The sequence below is a fragment of the Carcharhinus amblyrhynchos genome, chromosome 4 (assembly GCF_965287045.1).
Source record: "Carcharhinus amblyrhynchos chromosome 4, sCarAmb.v2.hapA, whole genome shotgun sequence".
Taxonomy (NCBI): Eukaryota; Metazoa; Chordata; class Chondrichthyes; order Carcharhiniformes; family Carcharhinidae; genus Carcharhinus; species Carcharhinus amblyrhynchos.
In genome coordinates this window covers 48,765,540-48,789,982 of record NC_137327.1, presented here as the reverse complement: position 1 = coordinate 48,789,982, position 24,443 = coordinate 48,765,540, and the positions used below count along the sequence as shown (strand labels likewise).

The 24,443-nt window shown below is 43.3% G+C and overlaps 1 protein-coding gene across 1 annotated transcript in view; it reads left to right on the top strand.

The window, feature by feature from the left end:
• Positions 1-24,443, top strand: part of nlrc5 (NLR family, CARD domain containing 5) — a 171,937-nt gene that overhangs the window by 76,636 nt on the left and 70,858 nt on the right. The window contains exons 14-25 of the mRNA XM_080187115.1: positions 71-154; positions 791-880; positions 5,255-5,317; positions 6,803-6,889; positions 7,882-7,965; positions 10,484-10,567; positions 12,162-12,251; positions 15,937-15,984; positions 20,530-20,625; positions 20,821-20,904; positions 22,689-22,772; positions 23,566-23,655. Coding sequence (XP_080043241.1) covers positions 71-154; positions 791-880; positions 5,255-5,317; positions 6,803-6,889; positions 7,882-7,965; positions 10,484-10,567; positions 12,162-12,251; positions 15,937-15,984; positions 20,530-20,625; positions 20,821-20,904; positions 22,689-22,772; positions 23,566-23,655 — 984 coding nt within the window. The remainder of the gene's footprint in view (positions 1-70; positions 155-790; positions 881-5,254; positions 5,318-6,802; positions 6,890-7,881; positions 7,966-10,483; positions 10,568-12,161; positions 12,252-15,936; positions 15,985-20,529; positions 20,626-20,820; positions 20,905-22,688; positions 22,773-23,565; positions 23,656-24,443) is intronic.

Sequence of the window (24,443 nt, the reverse complement as noted above, 5' to 3'; positions counted from 1 at the left end):
TATCATTGCAGGCTCTGAATCTTAATTAGAATGCCTTTTGCTAGCAAGAGTATCTTTGTTTTTTTTTTAGCTTGTCTGATAATGAACTGAAAGATGAAGGTTTAAGAAGACTTGTTGAGATCCTGCCAGATTTTGACATTTCCAAACTGATCAAGTAAGTCTATAGATCATTGATTATTCATAAAAAGACTTAAGTGCAGCTCCTGGTATATTAACCTGTAACAGTAAGCACACTTATTATGCATTAAATCTTGGATTTGGGTTTAATTTTAGAGATGCTGGGCGCAGTTTCTATTCAGGAAGAATGCAAGTACATAATACAAAGACCAGTGAGAGACACCTTAACCATCTGAAATAATGCTCTAAACATTATTTGAATGCATTAGCTCACTAACATTTCATTCTTTTATTCATGAACGATCACTGGTGCCACATTGCACCGAGGGGAGGATGCAGTCAGACAGTATGACAATGAGTGACTAATGTTACTGGTGTAAACGCAGTTAAGAATTAACTGCAGCAAAATTGGGATGTGAGGAAAGAGAGTAAGATCTTTTGCATTCATCAAGGGTGTACAAATTAGTGCAGTGGAATAGTGGCCCGTGATTTATTTGAGTTGACTAGTATTGGTGCACTTACTGATATATCTTGAGAAGCACAATGTGTAGGATTTTCGGGTCCCACCTGCGACAATGTCTGCAACAGGCAGGGCTGGAAAAACCCGCCCAGTTGTGTTTATACATCATTGTTCGTATTCATGCAAGCTTCTTTTTAATCCTTTCTCTCCTAGCCTCAGCAACAATGGCACCTCAGAAGATGGGGTTCTCTGCTTGGCATCGGCCCTGAAGAAATGTCCCAGGATGTTTGAGGTTGAAGTGAGGTAAAGAAGAACAAGGCCTTTGTTAATGGAGTGAGTTAGGTACAGGGTGTCAAGCACAAAGTGAGGCCCAGAGACAGTGCAGCTTTTTAGTCTGACAATTAGAAACAAAATAGCGAATTCAGCCAAAAGCGCATTACAGAACATTGAGGTATAAAATATTGGGTCCAGCATGTACCCTCCATCTGGAGAAAACTTCACGTTCTGGTTCCAATTAGTGGATTTGTACTGCAGAGATCAAAGAATCCCTACAGTGCAGAAGGAGGCCATTCGGCCCGTCGAGTCTGCACCATCCACAATCCCACTCAGGTCCTATCCCCACAACTCCATCTATTTACCCTGCCAATCCCCTTGCATTGATGTATCTACAAGTGAAAACGCAGAGGTTGTTAAAACTTTTTTACTTATTAATACTATTTTTGAAGCTATTTTCAAAATCTTGTTATGTAATTTTGGAAAAGAATTTGCTTTTTTTTACATTTAAACATTAACTACCTACATCTCCAGAAAAATCTCAACTCTCCGTCCATTTAGATGAGGCTGCAAATTGGTCATTAAAACCAACAGAGGAGTTAGTTTTTGCAAATGAAAAGGATGGGGAAGAAGGGTATCATAGTGTAGTGCTCATGTTACTAGAGTGCTAATCCAGAGGCCTGGATTAATAATTCAGAGAACATGGGGGAGTTTTCCTATCCCACCCACCACGGGAATCATATTAGAACATAAGAACATAAGAAATAGGAACAGGAGTAGGCCATCTAGCCCCTCGAGCCTGCCCCGCCATTCAATAAGATCATGCTGATCTGATAGTGGTTCAGTTCCACTTACCCGCCTGCTCCCCATAACCCTTAATTCCCTTATTGGTTAAAAGTCTATCTATCTGTGACTTAAACACATTTAACGAGGTAGCCTCTACTGCTTCACTGGGCAGAGAATTCCAAAGATTCACTACTCTCTGGGAGAAGAAGTTCCTCCTCAACTCTATTCTAAATTGACTCCCCCGTATTTTGAGGTTGTGCCCCCTAGTTCTTGTTTTCACTCTAAGTGGAAATAATCTCGCTGCTTCTATCCTGTCTAGCCCCTTCATTATCTTATATGTCTCTATAAGATCTCCCCTCAGCCTTCTAAACTCCAACGAGTACAGGCCCAGTCTACTCAATCTCTCCTCATAAGCTAACACCCTCATCTCCAGAATCAACCTGGATTAGTGCGGGGGTCTGCCCTTGAGAAGGTGGTGGTGAGCTGCCTTCTTGAAACGCTGCAGTCCACACAGTTGTATTGACTCTTCTCTTAAGAATCCTCAAGTTCCCTCTGAAGTGTCTCAGCAAACCACTCAGTTGTATTAACCCACTGCAGTGTAAGATCAAATAAGTGGCCCACCATATCAGGGCAATTAGGATTGGTGATTTCCACATTCTTAAGGTTTGAAGTTTTATTTATTAGTCCCAAGTAAGGCTTACATTAACACTGCAATGAAGTTACTATGAAATTCCCCTAGTCACCATATCCGGCACCTGTCTGGGTCAATGCACCTGACCAGCACATCTTTCAGATGGTGGGAGGAAACTGGAGCACCCAGAGAAAACCCACACAGACATGGGGAGAACATGCAAACTCCACACAGACAGTGGCCCAAACCAGAAATCAAACCCAGGTCCCTGGTGCTGGGAAGCAGCAGTGCTAACCACTGTCACCCCCATTAATTATTTTCATTAATTTCCATTAATTATTTTAAAAATGTACCTAGAGTGGCACCCACAGGAGATAATCCAGCACCTTGTGCGCAACAAATCTGCAGCGTGACTCCCACTAGCGGGACCAGGCAAGACCGGAAAAGGCCAGGAACGTGGAATCCCAAGATTGGGGTGCCCTTTAAAAAGAGCGCCCGATTTCCGATAGATAAAACCGGAACCTCCACTCCTCAAGGAAATAGAGAGATCTCCCCCGTGACTGCATAAGGGGAAACCTCCCCTGCCCATACACCAGGAGAACCCCCCCCACCATCGCTAAAGGGAAGACCTCCCAATGGAGCTAGAGAGAGCCCCCTCCCACCCTGCCCTCCTCCGATTGCACCCTCTAATTTGGCAAGTCAGCACTCAATGCGCCAATGTTATAGGTAGCAAGCGTTGCATTATTGAGTGTTGGCAATGATCTTCTCATGAAGCCGAACTCAATCACATCACCACCCACAGTTAAAGATATACATTTCCTGCAACAATCAGGCAGCTGACTTTGCTGTCAGTCTCCCTCTTTCCTCCTGTCCCCACACTGCACCAGCTGCCAGGTCAATTGCAGCACAGATGTGTCACATGAATTGCTACTTCTGGAATTCCAACCAGATCGTGACAGACTGTTTTAATCAGCACAGTAGGAATTGATCTACGCTTGAAAGGGGAGCAAATTTAAAAGTAATCTCAGTGACAATTTAGGGAGCAAATGGTCAGTTTGTGGGACAGGCTCCTGGTGAGATGTCGAAAGCATTTGTTTCAATGCAAATTGGGTAGATTTCTTTCAGAAAATACTATACAAACAATAAATGAGTAATTTATGAGATGGCGTACAATGGCTTGGGAAGAGGAGGTGACTTTGGACCTATGAATCCTGTGGCTTTCTACTCCCTGGTTTTACCTCATCTCATGCCTGGGCCTGTTGTAGACTAATTGATAGAGATTGATAGCTTTGAGTAGCTAGCTGCTCCATTACCACTGGAACATGGTACCACCAGGATTGGAAAAGAAAACTAGATGAGCTTTGTTTTTTTTTGCCTGTTATATCTATGTTTCTAAATTACCCAATGGATCTCAATAATCTTTGGCCTGTGTATCTGAATGTAGAATCATAGAATCCCTACAGTGCAGAAGATATGTCATTTGGTCCATTGAATGTGCAGCAACTCTCTGACAGAGTATCTTACCCAGGCCTTCTCCCCTGCCCTATCCCCATTACCCCACTTATTTCCCATGGCTAATGCACCTCGCCATCTTGGGATACAAAGGGGCAATTTATCGTGGCCAATCCACCCAACCTGCACATCTTTGGACTCTGGGAGGAAACCGGAGCACCCAAAGGAAACCCATGCAGACACAGGGAGAATGTACAAACTCCATACAGGTAGTCATCCAAGGATGGAATTGAACCCAAGTCCCTGGCGCTTGAGGCAGCAGTGCTAACCAGTGTGCCACCATGCCACATTTAGTGCACTTATCCACTTGTCATTGATTCTTAGACTTATTAGGTGTTAAAGACAGATTACTCATAGGTTGGACTTATGATATGGCCTAACTTTCTTCCTACAACTCACAATGCACTAAACTTTGCTTTGACCTACAATATGATTCATGATACTCATCCAAATGTATATTACATTGTCACAAATTTACTTTATCAAAGGTATTAGGATTGAGGCTATATGTAAGAGATTCTGACTCAAAAATTCTGATTAAATGAGTAGTAACATTCACCAGAATAAATGAATGCAGTGTTTCCAAACTGTGGGTGAGATGAGATCTGGGGGTCACAAGCTTCAAGGCAGCGATAGTTGCCATGAAGCTTGGACTGATATCTGAGAGCTGAGAGACCCTTTTATGGAATCATAGAATCCCTATAATGCAGAAGGAGGCCATTTGACCCATCGAGCCTGCATCAACAACAATCCCACCCAAGCCCTCCCCCTGTAACTTCATGCATTTACCCTGCTAATCCCCCTGATGCTAAGAGGCAATTTGGCATGGCTAATCCACATAATCTGCGCAGGTTTGGACTGTGGGAGAAAATTGGAGCACCCGGAGAAAACCCATGCAGACATGGGAAGAATGTGCAAACTCCACACAGACTGTGACCCAAGGCCAGAATTGAACCCAGATTCCTGGCTATGTGAGGCAGCAGTGCTAACCTCACTGTAAAAACTTGCGTTTTTTTTTGTTGATGGGTATGGCCTAATGGACTGCCCTCTGAGGCCTAATTGCAGCCAGTCCAAAAAATTGTGAATATAGGTAGATGTTCATTTTTCTTTAATGAAGCCCTGCCTTTTCATCAACTCACCCCATGAGGGAGTTGGGGAGTGAAGGAGGGAGGGATGGGAAGGTGAAAAAGGGGAGATGGAGGTAAAGGAGGAGGAGATGAGGCACATTCAAGAATTGAAGCCTCCACAACTGTCTCCCCCAACTCAATAACCCTTGTACCTCCAAATCTTTGCCCCAGGGTCAAATGGAATCTGATGCATTACATAGGGGGTTGCACCAAGAATTAGTTTGGTAAACAGATCATTAATGGGTTCTAAAGGCAGTAACTAGTTCCATATACCTTGCTGACAGAAGATGACCTATTTGCATACCTGCATTTAAGCTCAACTCTGTGTTTGCAATTTTCTTTCTACAGCCTGAAACATCACCAGACCGTGCTACTTAAATTTGCAGAACAGCAAGAAGACATTGAAGTGAGGTGAGAAACTCGACACAGAAAACAGTCATTTTAACTACAACTTCTTTATACACTTTGATATAATTCCAGAATTTCAATTTCCAATCTTTTTCCTTAGCCACAATGATCAAGATTGTTGATGTAAATATCGATTTGATCGTATGGGATTCGGAGACTGTTGCTGGTTGTTTGGGATTCACGTTGTGACTGTTTAAAATTGGGACTGGTGTGATTGAATCATGTTTTGTTTTTAGCGGATGGAGTTTCCTTGGCATTTTCGGATATTTGGGGTTCAAATCCCATGATTCTTTCCATCTGTCCATGAAAAGCTCAAGATTGGCTGATTCAAGCATTTGTTCCAAATAAATATATATTGCTGTTTAATTTTTACACAATTTTAGTGCAACGGTTTCTTGTCACTTGGCTTAATTTCAGTCCAGTCCATTAAACTGGACCTTCTTCAAATATGCTGGATGTCACTCAGCCAACACAACATTTGAATTCATAGAACATGGAACACTACTGTGCAGTACAGGCCCTTCAGCCCTTGATGTTGCGCCGACCAGTGGAACCAATCTAATGACCCTCTAACCTAAACTATTCCAATGTTATCCATATGCCTATCCATTGACCATTTGAACGCTCTTAAAGTTGGCGAGTCCACAACTGTGGCAGGCAGGGCATTCCACGCCCTTACTACCCTCTGAGTAAAGAACCTACCTCTGACATCCGTCCTATAATTACCACCCCTTAATTTAAAGCTATGTCCCCTCGTGTTAGTCATAACCATCCGAGGAAAAAGGCTCTCACTGTCCACCCTATCTAACCCTCTGATCATCTTATAAAGATGATCACAAAGATTAAGATTATATTTAAACAATCAATATAAAACCTGAGCTTTGCATAAGAAAAGAACACATGTATTTGTTATAAATAGTGAGCTAGTTGGTTAGGATTATGGATGGAGGAATAATCACACTGCAGGGACCTGGAAGCTAATGAGCTTTCTTGTTGTCTATCTTCCCTGTGTTGGAAAAAAAATCACTGGGAGAGAGATGTGGGCCTATCAATCCCAAAATCCTGCATATACCATGTGAAGATACATGCCATTTGCACCAGGAGAATGTGGCTGACTGGGGAGAACCCCTCCAGAAATTCTCAGCATTGTATTTGCCCAAATACTGAACGGAATGTTTCAGCTCTGCTGAAAATATGGTGTGTTTGTAAGTTAAACATCTTTCCATTTTCAGCTGTCAGACAGGAGTCCCAAGTACAGGCAAAGATTTCAGCTCTAAATTGAATCCATACCAATTCCAGACATTGGCTTGTCCCACATTTCGTAATATCCTGACAGTGCAGCAGAGGCCATTCAGCCCATTGAGTCTGCACTGACTCTGTGCATTAGGATATATTATTTTTGAGAGGAGCCAGTTGTATTCTAACTTCCTCCCAGTATGATAAAAGACTGACATTTCAATGACCCGACAATTCACTTTGTTCTAACAGAGATGAACGGAAGACCCCACCGGTGGATTTTAGATTGAGTAGCACTGGGGATTCAAGGATCGTACCTGCACCTTTGAAAAAACTAAGGTAAAACCGCTTAAAGAACCAGCAAAAGTATCTACTGCACTGTCTTGATAAGTGTCCGAAGGAAGAACCTTTCTTGTATCTTCAGGGTTCCTCCAAAACACTTGATTTGATGACATTGAAATGTGATAATTACTGTTTTAATATGGACAAAGAAGCATTACACTCAGGGCTTCCTGTGAGTGGGTCCAAAGCCAGTGCCATCACCCCTAAAAGCACGAGAATGACACAGGAAACCTTTGGACTTAACCTTCTGACTCTTCCTACAGGCGGGATCTTCCAGTCAAAGACAAACCTTCCCCACCCCCATGGTGTGTTCCCTGGCAGCAGGAAAGGCGAGCCACACAAAATACCGTAAACATTGGCGGGACTGGAAGGCTCAGTGGCCAGTGATTAACCACCTATGCTGCTGGTAAACACCGTGGGTGGGGCTGGCGGGCCCTTCATGTTTTATCATGAATATACATAAAATATACAGTCCAGGTACCATTACAAACAAAATGTACCTTTTTGGTTGCACATTCCCAATGGACTTTTTAGTAGACATGGGGTGGAATTTACCCATCCCACTCACCATGGGAATCATATAATGCGAAACATGGATCATGCAAAGGTCCATTGACCAAGGGAGGGATTTTCCAGCCTTGGGGCAAGTGAGGCCAGAAAATCTCAACTGCACTGTCAAAACTTAAACTAGGTTCATAGAACTTTCCATCAATGAAACCTGGACGGCCCAGTGTAGATTTAAAGATAACATGAGGTAACTCAATCTCGTGAATAAGAACAGATCTGTATATTGACAGCATTCCCATCACAAACCCAAACAATTGTGCATCGTTTGTAGTTCCTCTCACCAGTGTCTGAGCCCTGGGGAAATGTTCCTGTGTAAGAGATCTGGGAGTGAGATTCTCAGGCGTACGGTATGTTTATTGGTTGATGATTGTACTTCCTCTGGAGAACGACTGAAATAATCTTTTTTTACAAACTCATTGCAGCCTGACTAACTGCTATTTTCAAGTGAAGCATTTGGAAGAGCTGGCCTCTACCCTGGAAAACTGCAGTGATCTTGCAGAACTTAAGTAAGTGATGGCAAAGAGTTTTATCCACCCAGGCAATGTTTCTGTCCTCAGAGAAAGCTCACTTCTTTTGTCTTTACTGCTCCATGTGCAGATACAGTGTTAGAAACTATTTAGTAATATTGCTCCTATTGCTTTAAGTTGCAGTAAAAGCTTTGATATCACAGCAACTCATCAGATGTCTTCCAAGTTTAGAAATTACAATTTTTAAAAAATTGTTAGTTTAAGATGCTGACCAAAGAGGCTGCTGTTTAGTGTTTTTATGAACTCTGAGTTTGCTCTGGGTTAAAATGGAACCCATAATCTTGGTGAAGCTTTGCCACAGTAAGAGCATCTATATGTACCCTTTCTCTATTTCGCTCTCAGGACTCACCTTCGCTCCTCAACCTTGGTGGGCCCTTGGCCACATGTCAATGAGACATTGAGCCACTAAGGTGAGGCTTTGCTCCAAGCAGATTGTCTGCAGGCCATTGGTCAGGATCAGCGTACATTTGGTGCCCTGCCACATTTGATTCTTCATGAAGTTTTGGCCAATCCTTCCACGGTGGTGGTCATCAGCCAGAGACACCAAATAAACTCTTCCTGTCTCCCTTCACAAGATGCGCACCATCTCTTGAAATGTTGACATGATTGCCCTTAAACTAAGTGGCTACTTCAGAGAACAGTTAAGAGTGAACCACATTGCTGTGTAAGGGTGGCAGATTTCCTTCTCCAAAGGGGTATTAGTGAGCCAGATGGGTTTTTCATAACATTAATTTACTTAATTTCCAATTCCAGATTTATTCGTTGATTTTAAATTCCACCAGCTGCTGTGGTCAGACTTGAACCCATGTCCTGTCGAGCATTAGCCTGGACTTCTGGTCCAGTGACATTACCACCACTATTTCCCCAAGGGGCTGAATGGCTGTTTTTCAGCTGGAATGGTGTATATAGCGGAGTTATATATTGGTAGGAATAATGAGCGTCAATACATGCTAAATGGTGCAGTTTTAAAGGGGATGCAAGAACAGAGAGAGCTGGGGACGTGGTGCACAAAACCTTGAAGGTGAAAGGGCAGATATCCAAAGCACAGGTAATTAAGCATATGGAATCCTGAGCTTTATAAAACATAGAAAAACTACAGCACGAACAGGCCCTTCAGCCCACAAGTTGCGCCAAACATGTCCCTACCTACTAGGCTTACCTATAGCCCTCTATCTTACTAAGTCCCATGTACTTATCCAAACTTATCTTAAAAGACCCTATATAAACAGAAGAATTCAATCCAATAGCCAGGAAGTTATCTAAACCTATATAAAACAATTGTTTTAGCCCCTGCTGGAGAAATGGCTCTAATTCTAGGCAGCACGCTGATGGAAGGATGCACATGTTTTGGAGAGAGTAGAGGAGAGACTTACTAGAGTAAACCTTACTAGACTTACTAGAATAAGTCTCTCACTCTTAGTACTCTGACTTTTCATAGAATCCCTACAGTGCAGAAGAGGCCATTTGTCCCATCAGGTCTGCACAGACCACAATCCCACCCTGGCCCTATTCCTGTAACCCCATATATGTATGGGGGCAAATTAGCATGGCCAATCAACCTAACCCACACATCTTTGGATTGTGGGAGGGAACTGGTGCACCTGGAGAAAACACATGCAGACACAAGGAGAATGTGTAAATTCCAAGCGGACAGTGACCCGAGGCTGGAATTGAACCCAGGTCCCTGGTGCTGTGAGGCAGCAGTGCTAACCACTGTGCCACTGCACCACCTGTGCCAATCAAGTATTGAATGGCTCCAATGATTACTAGGCTTACTACACTCACTAGAGTAAGTCTCAGGTGTGAGGAATTCCAGTTACAGGGATAAATTCGGGAAGCTGGTTTGTTTTTCTTAGGGCAGAGATGGTTAAGATGATATTTGACAGATGCGTTTACAATCATGAAGCATCTAGATAAAATAAGTAAAGAGAAACCACTTACGATGGCTAAAGAGTTGATAACAAGAGGATGTTGATTTAATTTGATGGGCGAAAGCAGTGGAGATGAGATGATGAAAATAGTTTTAGACTGAGTATTTGGAATGCTTTGGCTGTTAGTCTTATGGATAGAGATTCCATAATAACTTTGAAAAAGGGAATTGGATAAATACTTGGGAAGATATTTTGCATGGATAGTGTGGTGTTGTAACCCTTTAAGGGACATGGCCCTGAAATGGTCATGTGACCTGCTCATCCAATCGGGATTCACTCAGACTTGCTGTTCCAGCTGTCAGAACTTTGGGCCTGTAACGTTAAAAACCTTTCCCCTTGCTGTGTAACGTGTATAGTTATTCTGTTAATAAACATTTACTAGTTCACTAGCTGGAGTTAGAACTTTACCACGCTACACTACAGTTAAGTGGAAAAAACTTGGGAAAGAGATTAATTGGATTTCTGTTCGGGAGAGCCAGCCCAGATTCTGGTCAAATGACCTCCTTCCGTGCAGTTCAATTCTAAGATTCTATAATTCTGCACTGACAACTCCTTTCTCTTCACAGTTTATCGAATAACTCCCTTGGAGATAGCGGAATTGAAAAGTTAGTTGAGCTCCTAGCAAAGCTGCGTGTTTCCAAACTAATAAAGTAAGTTCATGTGAAAACCCAATTAATGTCCATGTAGGACAAAGTCTACTTACACTCTGACATTTTATTCAGCTTTCTGGGTGACATGTTATAATTTAAGTGGAGCAAACTGCAGTTAAAATCCGACGTATTATGAATTTGCGGGCACAGATGTAACTGTTAAGGGTAGTTTTGCTGTAGTGCTGCTGAGTTGCATTGTATGTTCCATGTGTTTTGAGAACCATTTCCTGTGACACCTTAAGGATCCCTTCCTATCCCATCAGAGCTCTGGAGGGGAGATATCAAGGATACTACAAATCAGTTTGTAGGTTGCTAAACTGCTGCAATGATGAGGCTTTTGAACTAAACTCCTCCTGTTAGCAGTGGTTTATCAAGGTTAAAATCTATCTGCATATTATTTTGTAGCACAGACGAAGGACTGGATTTCCCTGCCCTTCCCGTCGGCAGGATCTTCCAGTTCCACCATCGGCGCACTAGTGCTGCAGATTTTCCAGCAGCAGGGGGTGGAATCAATGGGAAATCCCATTGATAACGGCAGGGCTAGAAGATTTTGCCACCGGCCAATAGCAGGCTGCCTCTCTCCATGGTGGGTGGCCCGGAGAATCCCACCCATTATCTTCATTTACTATGATCGCAAATTGAGGTAACTTGGAAGCCCAGCATGTAATGCTGAGTGGTAGATTGAACCCAGGATATGAGAATGATTCACCCTTGCCGTACTCATTTGATGATTTCCCTTCAGCCAGCTTGCCTTTTGAGCTGAGTAGCAAGAAGAAGAATGACAATGGCCAAATAAGCATAATGTCTGACTGTTCATAGAAACTCTATAGTGCAGAAGGAGGCCATTTGTCCCATTGAGTCTGCACCGACCGCAATCCCATCCAGAACCTATTCCTGTAACCGCACATATTTACCCTGCTAACCCCCTGACACTAAGGGGCAATTTACCATGGCCAATCAACCTAACCCACACGTCTTTGGATTGTGGGAGGAAACTGGAGCACCCGCAGGAAACCCACACAGACACAACGAAAACATGCAAACTCCACACAGACAGTGACCCAAGGTTGGAATTGAACCCGGGTCCCTAGTGCTATGAGCAGCAGTGCTAATCACGGTGCCACCGTACCGCCTGTGCCAATCAAGTGTTGCATGGCTCCAATGATCTTCCCTATAATCCCTGAATGTTGTGAGATTAAATCTTTAATTAGAGAGCACACTCTCTGAGAGAAGCTTCGAACCTGCATTGCAAGGCCTACGAATGATTGATGCCCAAGGGAAGCTGTTATTACCACCAGATAGTGGCTGTGAAACAAATGGCAGCAACCATTGCAGACCACAGTGAGGCCTGCGATTAAATGAAGGGAGGAGAATGGAAAAAGATGGTGTTGCCACTTGGCAACTATAATTTGGCAAAAATTCAAGATTTTGACTTACTTGGGGGGAATTGAATGTCAGTTTTTAAAACACTATTAAAATGTGTCTGGAGAGATTTTTTAGTAGTGTAGCTGGGTTAAAACGATAACCTTGGCAACTGTCTCCACAACAAGCCATGCACACAGACGTTCAAAGTAACTTTCTATCTTCACCACAGTGTCAGCAATAATCTCATCTCATTGGCTGGAGTCCTCTGTTTGGCTGGATGTCTGAAAAGGGTCCGAGAAATAACTGAGGTGGCAGTAAGGTAAGCTGGAAATGTTCAGGAGGTTGAGAGAGTTACTCATCTAATTACAGTTCACACAAGAAAAATAAATCTGTGTTTTCCAACTTTAAAGCTTTTGCTGAGATAGGATGCTGATCCCATTTTCCAATCATTAAGCTAAAATTGCCTATAGGAGTAAGATCACAAAAGGGAACTCCCAAGAAAGCCTAAAGCCATTAAGAAAATTAAAAAATACACTAGTAGAGTGAAAGCCATTTGCCCCAGTCCTTCCATAGCCCATGTATAATCTGCTCTACCGTGGACTCCACTTCACCCATTTAACCCACTGAGGAAACCATCACCATTTTTCCGATGCTCATTCCATGATCAAGGATATCGAAACCTTTTGTTTTGCACAACCTTTACTCTGTACTTAACCATTTAATTCCATTCTCAATCAGAGCATGCCAGCAGTCCAGGACCAAGAGGAAAAAAATTCAAAATCTAGGATAAGTGTGAAAACAGAACAGTTTTTGATCCTTTTTCTTTGGGCAAGTCCAAATCTGCGATCTTATGCACTTACACCAAAGAAAAACCTCCAAAACTGCCTCTCGTCTGTAGGGGGAGTGGGCAGGACTTAAATCACCCAAACACTGGCTGAGAGCAGCAGAGGTTGCAATTGCGCATGCGCGGGTCCTGCTGCAGTGAGAACAGAGGGACCTTTCACTCAGCCTCTACTGCTCTCAGCCAGTCTCCATGGCCTCAAGCAGGCAGCCCCAACCAGTTCCTGCAGGAAGGTGTGGCCTATTGCAACACTTCACCTACCCAGACTGATCTACTCCCATGACCCCACCCCCTCCACCCACCCAAACCAATCTACCCCCATGTGCCTTCCCACCTGCCCGAACTGATCCAGCTCCATGACTCCGCCCCACCTGCCCAGACCGATCTACCCTCACCACCCCATCCTGCCCCAATCGATTCCCCTCCCTCCCCCTACCAATTGCAATGCAGAACGGTGCAGGCCTCCCTCTCTCCCTTCACCAATGGCCATTATGCCCCCCCTCCCCCTATGGCCAGCTCCAATTGCACCCTCTTTCTCCCCCACTGATTACTGTGCAGAGTGCGCAGCGGTCCTCCTCCCCCCCCACAAAAAGGCCGTCACTGGTCTGGTCCTGAACCCTTGGCACTGCCCAAGGGGCAACATCCCCCTTGGCTCCAATCTCTGGGGGGCCTCAATGGCCTCCAGTTGACCTCCGACGGCGAGGCAACCATGTCTAGTTCACATTGCTTGGGACCGACTGTGATTCTTGCCAGACACTCTTCGGACGACCTATCCCAGGCTCACTTAACTCATGCAAAACATATTTAAATCTGATTTAAATAATTTATTCAGCCTCATGTCAGAGATGGGTGCGAGGCTGACTTCGTCAGATATCCGGTGCCGGTAAAATTGCAGGAGACGAGAAATCGGGCACGAACCTGATTTCTCAGCTCTCGCGCGATCTTACTGGCTTGCTCTGCCCGTCAACTGGTGGGGTGCAATGGTAAGATCGCCCCCAAAATGAGAAGTAAAAAGTTGTTACCTGATGTTCAATACAAATTGCAGTCTTCTTCCTCACATAGAATCCCTGCTCCCGTTTACAAGTATGCACTTTTTGATTTTATGAATGACATCATCAGAGTGCTCCCTGCCCCGCCATGATGTGCACCATCAACTCTCAAAGCATGATGGGAAATCAAAGTGTCAAATGAATTGTCTCAATAGGTTTTTTTACCTGTGTGAAATATAACCGTGTGATTTTCCTTCAGGATCGCTGAAGTTGTAAATAAGTGTTTTGTTAATGTTAAGGCCAAAAATTTCCTGGGGAGGGCAGTGGCAGTAAGAGGGGAAAGTGTCGGGGTTGGGAAGGGTTTCTCCTGATTGACAACTGGAATGCTGGTGGAAGGTAAGCAGACAGATGCACTTAACTTTCTGTTGATTTCCTGTCAAAGTTACGCTGGGGAAAACACTAAACAGTATTCTCAGCATTTGAATCAAAGGTCTTTTTTTTTTGCTAAGTTAAATGTAATTTCATTTTTGGGCAGCTTCAGATGCTGTTTAATATACAGAACACTCCCTTTGTTTTGTCATCAGACCAGGTGGCATTTACCATCATGTCCACACAATACACAGAGGTCGCAGGGGATCATTTTCACATAAAGAGCAGGGGATGGGGAAGCAACTCAAAAGCAGGTTTCAACCTTTAATACCTAGATGATGAAACACAGTTTGCTACTGTACACACAGGGAGCATGGTGCTATTTCAGAGATTTAGAGAAAGGTGAATGATTATGTTAATACTGGGCCAGTTTATGCCTCTGAGCAGCTGCAGTGAAGTCCCCAAGTTAGTTGCATGCCTAAATCAGCGGAAGCACTTCTGGGCACAAATAAAATCTCTTTGCTCATTAAAGATTTCATCACCTCCTTGCCCAAATGGTGCTGTTGGAGTACTGACAACACTGCCTCTTCAAAGCACAGAATGCCTGGACCACAAGCAATGTACAGTCACACTCAGCTCTCACACTCTGACAAAGGGTCTTCTAGACTTGAAACGTTGGCTCTGTTCTCTCTCCACAATGTTGAGATTTTCCAGCATTTTCTATTTTTGTTACTGTCATAATCAGCCATTTTCTTCTAAATTTATTTATTGGTAATTCCTAGTTGTTCTGGAGAAGGTGGATAGCAAGTCTTACATGCCTACAGTGTGTGGGGTGATTTGATTTGATACATTATTGTCATATAGTCATAGAGGTTTACAGCATCGAAACAGGCCCTTCAGCCCAACTTGTCCATGCCGCCCAGTTTTTATCGCTAAGCTAGTCCTAACTGCCTGCATTTGGCCCATATCCCTTTATACCCATCCTACCCATGTAACTATCTAAATGTTTCCTAAAAGATAAAATTATACCTGCCTCTACTACTACCTCTAGCAGCTTGTTCCAGACACCACCCTCTGAGTGAAAAAATTACCCCACTAGACCCTTCTATATCTCTCTCCTCTCACCTTAAACCTATGTCCTCTAGTTTTAGATTCCCCTACCTTTGGGAAAAGATGTTGGCTATCTACCTTATCTATGCCCCATATATTGGGGTACAGTGAAAAGTATTGTTTCTTGCGTGCTAGACAGACAAAAATATACCGTCATAGAGTACACAGGAGAGAAAGAAAGGAGAGCGCAGAATGTACAGTTGCAGTTACAGATAGGGAGAAGAGAAAGATCAGGTGATAGGTCCATTCAGATGTCTGATGGCAGCAGGGAAGAAGCTGTTCCTGAGTCGGTTGGTATGTGTTCTCAGACTTTTGTATCTTTTTCCCTATGAAAGAAGATGAAAAAGAGTATGTCCGGGGTGCAATAGAGTCCTTGATTATGCTGGCTGCTTTTCCGAGATAATGGGAAGTGTAGATGGAATCAGTGGATTGGAGGTTGGTATGTGTGATGGACTGGGCTTCGTTCGCAACCTTTTGTAGTTTGGTACTTTTGCAATTTGCAGTGCCGTTAGGTAGAAAGTCCCAGAAGACAGAGGGTTCTAGGAATTTTGGCTCAATGACAATGAGACAGTGGTGACATGTCCATGTCAGGAAGGCTGTAACTTGGAGGAGGAAAGATTTGAAATAATTAACTTTATAATTGCTTTCATTTTGGTGTTTGAGAAGTTTCATCCCTCTTTTCAATTCTGTTTTAGTTTGGGGAAGAACAGAAAAGGACTAATCAAGTTCTGTGGGAAATACAGGTAATTCTACTATTCTTCAAATTGCCAGTGTTTTAAAGAGATTTTTTATAATATCTTGTCACATCTGTCTCCAAACTGTAATGTGCCACTTCACAATAAAGTGCATTAACTGTTGTGTGTGAATACAACAGCTATTCTGCAAGATCCAGCAAACAGCACTTTATAAATAACATTAAGGCCAAGGTTATACATCACAAAAAGAGGCCTTTGACCCATTGTGTCTGCCCCAGCCATCAAACATCTATCTTTTTGAATATCAATTTCTAGTGTTATAATAAATTATAATTGGATGTGTTGTTCGATTAAAGTGTTAATGAAAGATTTTTTTACTGTTAAAGTATGGTAGCCAATTAGAAGCTGTGATGAGGCATCTCTATGTAGAGAATGCGGGGTCCATGTTGAAAAAGAGAGGTTGTCCTATGAGAACCAAACTCTGAGTGGACACCATTCAGGAAATGTCCTCCTCTTCCTGAGGTATCCTCAGGTTTCCTGGTGCCAATTGTCTGTGTCTTGTGACAGTGATGATATGAAGCTTGCAACAGGACACCATGAACTTGAGCACCTGCTCCAATGTGTACTAGAGTGTACTAGCGGTTCGGGAACTAGAAGCATTGCTTCACCAATGATCTGTTCCACAATATTCCTGGTGGCGCTTTTGCTCTCGATACACACATTGTTATTTTCACCTGATTGATTGGCAGTGGGCAGTGGTGAGAAAGTGGCGGTTTGAGCCTGTATCGAGGGAGCACCATTCATCTCTTAGAAGCCGTCCTCTGGTTCTCCCTGGAGGTCTGAAAACAGTGGCAATAGCTGACTGCACCAGAATGAAGGTATCAAGACTTCTGCCAGGATAGTGGGCATTCACCAACATGAATGTATTGTACATGAATCATAGAATCTGTACAGTGCGGAAGGAGGCCATTCAGCCCATTGAGACCACATAGACAACAATCCCACCCAGGCCCTGCCTGTAACCACACTTATTTACCCTGCTAATCCCTTTGACATTAAGGGTCAATTTAGCACAACTAATCCACCTAACCTGCACAGCTTTGGAATGTGGAGGAGACCAGAGCACCTGGAGGAAATGCACGCAGATGCAGGGAGAAGTACAAGTTCCACACACTCAGTGACCCAAGACTGGAATTGAACCTGAGCCCCTGGCACTGTAAAGCAGCAGTGCTAACCACTGTGCCACCATGCCATACAGTAACTGTGCATTGGTAGATTGAGAGCTCATTTAGTTCCTGGACCTCTCCCCATTGAGATGCGGACAGTGTAGACTATCGGGAATCCCGCTCTCCTAGGAACATCATGGGATCTCTCATCCTGCTTTTCCCTGCTGAGGGAGAAAATCGTCTATTCACCTCACCCAGCTTACAGGCTCTCAGTTGTTGAATGGGTACATCGCTGCACAGTTTCCTGGGAATATGTCACCCGTTTCTGTCTGGATTTTTTTCTAGGAAGCTCAATGAAACTGACCTTATCAGCCACTGACCTCCCTGGTGAGAGACTCCAGGCTGTGTTGAAGGCGATGATGCAACTCTGTAAGCAGCTCCTTGTTGAGTCAGAGTGACCTCACACTCTGCTGCTAGTTTAGGTGTAGATTGGTAAAGTGTCCTTGGATAAGCCGGGGTGGGTCAGGACGAGTGTTCCATGCCTCTCCTCTTTACGGAGCTTCCGCTCTCTGCAGCCTCTGCTCCATTTGTTAGTTATGTTACAGACCCAGATGCACTGTAAGTACAGTCCCCATACCTCATCCAGAGTTGGGTCACTGTTAGGGAAAATGAGGTAGTAATAATATTCAGTGGATGTTTTAAATTTTAGATGGTAAACAAGAAAGATGAGGGTCACTATTTTGGAGGGAATTTGCTCTTCAGTTGTATTGTGAATAAAGTCAGTGGCTGGAATTTTCTGGAATGGGGTGGGTAGGACCTTGGTTGATGACTAAATCAACAGTGTATCTCCTTAGCCAATGAGATTTAATGATTGGGAATGGACTGGCAGTGATCAAATTCTGAATAATTACAGTCGCATCATTGACAGAAAGAAATAAAGGGTGAGATTCTTTGGCCTCCCCTCAGCGATTTGCTCAGCATCGGGAGGTGGTGTGCCATTCACTGGCAGTTCAATCCTCTGGTGCCTGGAATTCCCACGGAAACCACCCCATGTCGCCAGGAAACCCACATCATGAGGTGCACCACCAGTGGGTCCAGAGAATCCTGTCAGCGTGAATGGCCAGAGAATTCTGACTGAAGAGAGGGAAAGAAAGGTTGAAAGAAGAAGGAGAAAGAAAAGGAAAGTTAAAAAGATATTTCAACAAAAACTTAAATACTTGTAAGAATAATTTACCACCTATAGGAAGGAGGATCCACAGTTCAAAATGATTCCTTTTTGGGTTGGAGAGGCTGTGTAGTGTTATGGAAACATAAACCTTACCATCAGGAAGTTCTTTATGCTGTTAAATACAAGGCCAAACTCTCTGCAACGAGCTTAATCTGGAATTAATGTGCAAATGCTGCAATTTCTTATAATGCTGCTGATTTTGCAAGGCCAGCAAGCAGCCAGAGGGGTACATTTTCCACAACACAAGTTGCTGGAAGATTTAAACGCTAATAAAGATTTGTTCATTCAACATTTGTCATGAACACTCCAGGCTGCCCACCCATCACAACTCTAACAAGGAATTTAAAACTCCATACAATATTTCTCTTATGAGAAATGAATTGTGTCTCCATTGGTAGCTATGCCTTCAGTTATGAAGGCTCTACGCTCTGGAATTCCCCTTCAGATCTCTCTGCCTCACTGCCCTTTCTTTCCACATTCAAGAACCGCTTTAATGTCTACCTCTTTTTGATCAAATTTCAGGTTCAATCATAGATTATACCATAGAATTCTGCAGTGCAGAAGGAGACCATTTGGCCCATCGAGTCTGCATCGACCACAATCCCATCCAGGCCCTGTCCCCATAACCCATGCATTTATCCTAGCTAGTCCCCCTGACACGAATGGGCAATTTACCATGGCCAACCCACTGAAACCGCATAGCTTTGGACCTTGGGAGGAAACCTGAGCACCCAGGAGAAACCCGAGCAGACATGGGGAGAACGTGCAAACTCTACACACACAGTGACCCAAGGCTGGTATTGAACCTGGGTACCTGCACTGTGAGGCAACAGTGTTAATCACTATGCCATTATCTGCACTAATGTCTCCTCGTGCAGCTTGGTATTTAATTTTGCTCAATAATGCGCACATGAAGTGCCTTTTTTGTTATACTAAAGCTGCTTTATGTAAATACAGGTTATTATTGCTGTTTTCTAGTCCTCCCATAAATTGGATGCTATTTCTTTAACTATTAAACACCTTGGGCTTATGGACTAATTTACAGAAAAAACATGAAATCCAATCTTACAGTTAGCTCCCTAGTCACCATGGGCTGAGCTATACAGGGCACTGTGTCCCTGTGCCCTGACTGAAAGGTCAGGGGTGGAGCTCACTCAGGGTAGGAATGGCTGCTCCACAGCCATTTCATGTCCTGGGAGGATGATTTCTACCCTTTGGGGAGGTTCTTACAGGGTTTTCTACCGTGTACAAGCGATTGAACAAAGAACAAAGAAAATTACAGGACAGGAACAGGCCCTTCAGCCCTCCAAGCCTGCAGTAACCATACTGACTGTGTGAACTAAAAGCCCCTACCCTTCTGGTGACCATATCCCTGCATTCCCATCCTATTCATATATTTGTTTAGACGCCCCTTAAAACTCACTATTCTATCTGCTTCCACTACCTTCCCTGGCAGCGAGTCCCAGGCACCCACCATCCTCTGTGAAAAAAAACTTGCCTTGTACATCTCCTTTAAACCTTGCTCTTTGCACCTTAAAGTTATGCCCCCTAGTAATTGACTCTTCCACCCTGGGAAAAAACTTCTGACTATCTGTTCTGTCCATGCCCCTCATAATCTTGTAGACTTCAGGTCGCCGCTCAACCTCAACCTCCGTCGTTTCAGTGAGAATAAGGGACGAAGCCCTAAAGTGGGCATTAATTGCCCAATTAAGGGACTCAATTGACCCGCCAGTAGGTGGACCGCCTGAGTGCTCCGCCGCTGCTGCTTAAATTGTGGTGGAGTCAGGGATGGGTGGGTAGGTGGTGGCTAGGCCACTCACTTGATTTAACATGGCCAAATATGGGGCAGGATTTTCCAGTCGCACCTGCTCCAAAACCAGAAATACCTGCCTGAGATCAACAGACCTTTAAATGTTCTGCCAAACTTTCCGTTCCCCCCACTACAATTCTCACGGTGGATTGGAAAATTTACCTCATGATCATAAAATAACTGGGCCAAAGTAGAACATTCAGATGCCCACAAGCTTCATTCTGATGGATGATTAGTAAGAGTTTATTAATAAGATGGGGAATTTGTAATGAATGGCCAACCATCAAATGGCCCAAATCACTTATTTTTTCCTCCCTCCCCTGGGTATTACCCCCCCTGCCCCCCACATGTTTCCTGTTCCTTCACATCACTTTATGTTTCAATTTCAGATTTCAACAGGAGCAAGGCTTCAAAGAATCATTGGAAATCTTGTCATTTGGAGCTAAGTATGGGACAGAGGATTTGTGTGTGCCAAAGAAAATTCGGTACGAAAATATTGTTAGAAAAAAATAGAATTTAGTTGCACAGTCTTTTTGAGTTATTTTAAGTAAATTAGAAATGGCTAATTTAAATCAGGTCTACAAACAATGCTTATAGATCGTTCCAGAAGTTTGAGTTTTTTGCGTGTGGCGTCTTTAATGCTTCATCCTCCAATGGAATATGGTGCTTTTGTGTTACAGTCTTGAAGAGTGTGAAATGGATGTTAAAACCATGGGGAGCCTCTGCTTGACACTTGAAGAGTGTCCTGGACTTACAGAGCTTGAGTGAGTACAATATGGGGATGAAGATGGGCTAGCGAAAAGCTGTCGGATAAAGGGACCCAAAGTCGAACATTTTTTAAACAATTTGCCAGTGACTCTAGCTCATTGATGAAGTGTTGTATTTGGGAAAAGTGAATGAGCAATATGAGAAGAGGCATATTGAGGCTAGCTGGTGACTTGTATCAGAAGATGAGTTTGAAAAAAGCTTGGCCTAACAGATTAGTTAAGGAACGCAGTTTTAAAACCTTAAGGACAATGTGCTGCAAAGGTCAAAGGCCACCTGAGTGAAGTACCTAAGGGTTGCATCACCTCCTCCCACAATCTCCTGCCTTTTCCCAATAATAACAGTCCACCAATGTGACTGACTCTTATGGAAAGAAAACATCAGTTACATGATGTTTTCTCTTATGGAAGAAAACATCAGTGCACATCCTAAAACATCACTTTGGAATTAGACTGGTAATCTTTGGAGTGCAATGTTGGTCATGGAATTAAATTTCCACCAGTTACTGGGTGGCACTGCTTCCTTGGCTTTGCACTAGACATTATTATTTAAGATATTCAGGCAGTCATTTTGAGAACCTGATTATTTTGTAGATTTACTGCACAACCTTTTTCAACAATTGGGGTATGTTGGTGCTCCCAGCTGTCTATTGAAACGTCAAAAACACATTGGTTGAGGCATAAATCTCTCTGCAAATATCCATGCAAGGAGTTTCATATGGCAGAGGAGTATGCTGCTTCCAATATTCCTTTGGTGTTCTGGTGTCTATCCTAAACTTTGGCTGTAAAACTGGTAGATGTAGTATAACAGCAGACTAACAGCATTCCACAAACACAATAATTACTGGATATGGGACAGCTCCCTACATTGTTATATTCTTAGAGTCAGTAGTCTGGAATTTCAATGGGAGAACTCTATATCTATTGGGCTTTAGCAGAAAATCTGAGAGTAGCCAGGTAAAAGTGACCAATGATGCTATTTCTCTTTGGTTTCCACTAAAGTTAACTTGCTCCAGTTAAACTTCTGTATTATGATGCACTTAGACTTGCAAGTACGTTTTTAGAATTCTTTGAAGAACACGTCTTGGTGAACTACTGCTGTGGTTTGACCTGTATTGACCTGTAGTGAGGGGGATAGAATATAAAAGCAGGGAGGTCTTGCTGCAACTGTACAGGGCACTGGTGAGGCCGCAGCTGGAGTACTGTGTGCAGTTTTGGTCGCCGCACTTGCGCAAGGATATATTGGTGTTGGAGGGAGTGCAGAGAAGGTTCACTAGGCTGATACCGGAGATGAGCAGGTTAGCCTATGAAGAGAGACTGAATAGACTGGGTCTGTATTCGTTGGAGTTTAGAAAGCTGAAGGGGGATCTTGTAGAAACATATAAGATAATGAAGGGGATGGATAGGGTAGAGGTAGAGAGATTCTTCCCTCTTAGAAAGGATAGCAGGACTAGAGGGCACAGCCTCAAGATAAGGGGGGGGGGGCAGTTTAGATCGGAGTTGAGGAGGAACTTCTTCACTCAAAGGGCGGTGAATCTCTGGGATTCTCTGCCCATTGAAGTGGTGCAGGCTACCTCACTGAATATATTTGAGTCACGGGTAGATAGGTTTCTGATAGACAGGGGAATTAAGGGTTATGGGGAGAAAGCGGCAAAGTGGAACTGATCCACTTCAGATCAGCCATGATCTTATTGAATGGTGGGGCAGGCTCGAAGGGCTAGATGGCCTACTCCTGCTCCTACTTCTTATGTTCTTATATTCTTACGTATTCTTTCCATTTACAGCTTGTCAAATAATGCACTGAATGATGAAGTTATTACAGAACTACTGAATCATCTACCAGGCCTACATGACTTGAAGATTTTGAAGTAATTCATTCACTACCTCTTCAGAACTGTGATTTATTATTCTCAACAAGAAATACTGTAATTGGTGAACCCACACTCAATCAGTTGGAGACTTCCCTCTTGAGGAACCACACTTGTCCATAAAACTATGCTAGGATTTTCATTACGTGAATCTGCAACTTACTGGAGTGTTTTAGTGGGTAACTTTCCTCCCTCTTTACAAGAAGGTCCAATGTACAAGTCCACACCCAGGATACATTGGCAATATGAAAGCCCAGCCACTAATACAGACAAGCCAGCATGTATTGGCGCTGATTTCCAGACTGGTTAAACAGGGAAGGATAGCGGCGGAAATGGCATTTAAATCACCTACCAAAATCTTTAAAAAAATATGGTTGATATGAAGGAATAACCAAGCAGCACTGCGGCAACCCTGTGTAACTTGGGAAAGGCGGGAAGAGGAAGGGAGAGTTTGAATGTATACCTTAACATTCTATCTGTATATTAGTGGGGAATTTCAGATTTTGGTCTGATTTAGTTCCACGATATTTTATTGTTGGTATTTGTAATTGTTTTCTTTGCTTTGATATCTACAGTATGACATAACTATATACTATAACATGGCATCACTGTTAGCAAAATACTTGGCAGTAGACGACCTTACTCCGACTGAAAGGTTTTGAGATGTTCTTAGCCAATTGGCAGTAGGGCAGCACGTAGAAGTGTGCCTCTTTTACCAACTAAGCTGCTTTATGTTCACCCTAGAAAAATTCAATTGTTGATTTTGCCTTTTTCTATCCCTCCCGCTTCCTAGCATCACAGATAATGTAATCTCACCAGACGCTATCCTTTTGCTGGCCCATTCTCTGAATGTGTGTGAAAATATTCTGGAAGTAGAAGTGAGGTAAGTGCAGAGAAATCTTGCATTGAAATATTGGGGGTGCTTCAGCATGAAGAGGAGTGGGAATTGAGTCATGGAGATAATTTGCCAGCTTTCCACTACCTGCCGACTGTTCCCGAATTTTCCGGCAGATGACAAGGGCGAGAGACTCTCCTGGTCAGCCATGTGGAGTGGCACCCCCTCCCCTCAAATTATCATCTCTGACTAGCAACCTGTTCCAGAAAAAACTATGGAAACAGACATAAGCACCTGCATTGTCTGCCTCATGTGCCAATAGGCAAAGAAAAGAAGAATTGCACCTGGAAATTAAAGGGAGTGAAAACGTATTTTTCAAAGTAAAATCTTCAGCAGCACAACTGTGAATATCTTCATCAGCCTGGCTCTTGTAGAGGTCAGAGTAGGGTCACTGAGAGAATGCCAATCCTGATATAGTTCTGATCGATTATCAGTCCTCAGAACCCTCTCGAGTCATTTTGTGGGAACATGATTGTTTGAGATACCGTTGTTATCTTAGCAACTTGAGGAATGATGTGCCTTGTAAAATATCACAAAGAGGAAATGAGATAAATGGGCAATTGCTCTATCTTTAGTGGTGAAGTTGAGGGATAATTATTCATCCAAACAATTGGGAGCTCCCTCCTTTCCTTTTAGTCACGTGCCATGGGATGTCTAAAATTCCCCTGAGCTATAAGAATAGTAAAAAGTCTGACAACACCAGGTTTTAGTCCAACCTATTTATTTGATAATATACTCGCAAGCTTTTGAGGGGTTACCCTCTTCGTCAGGTGAAT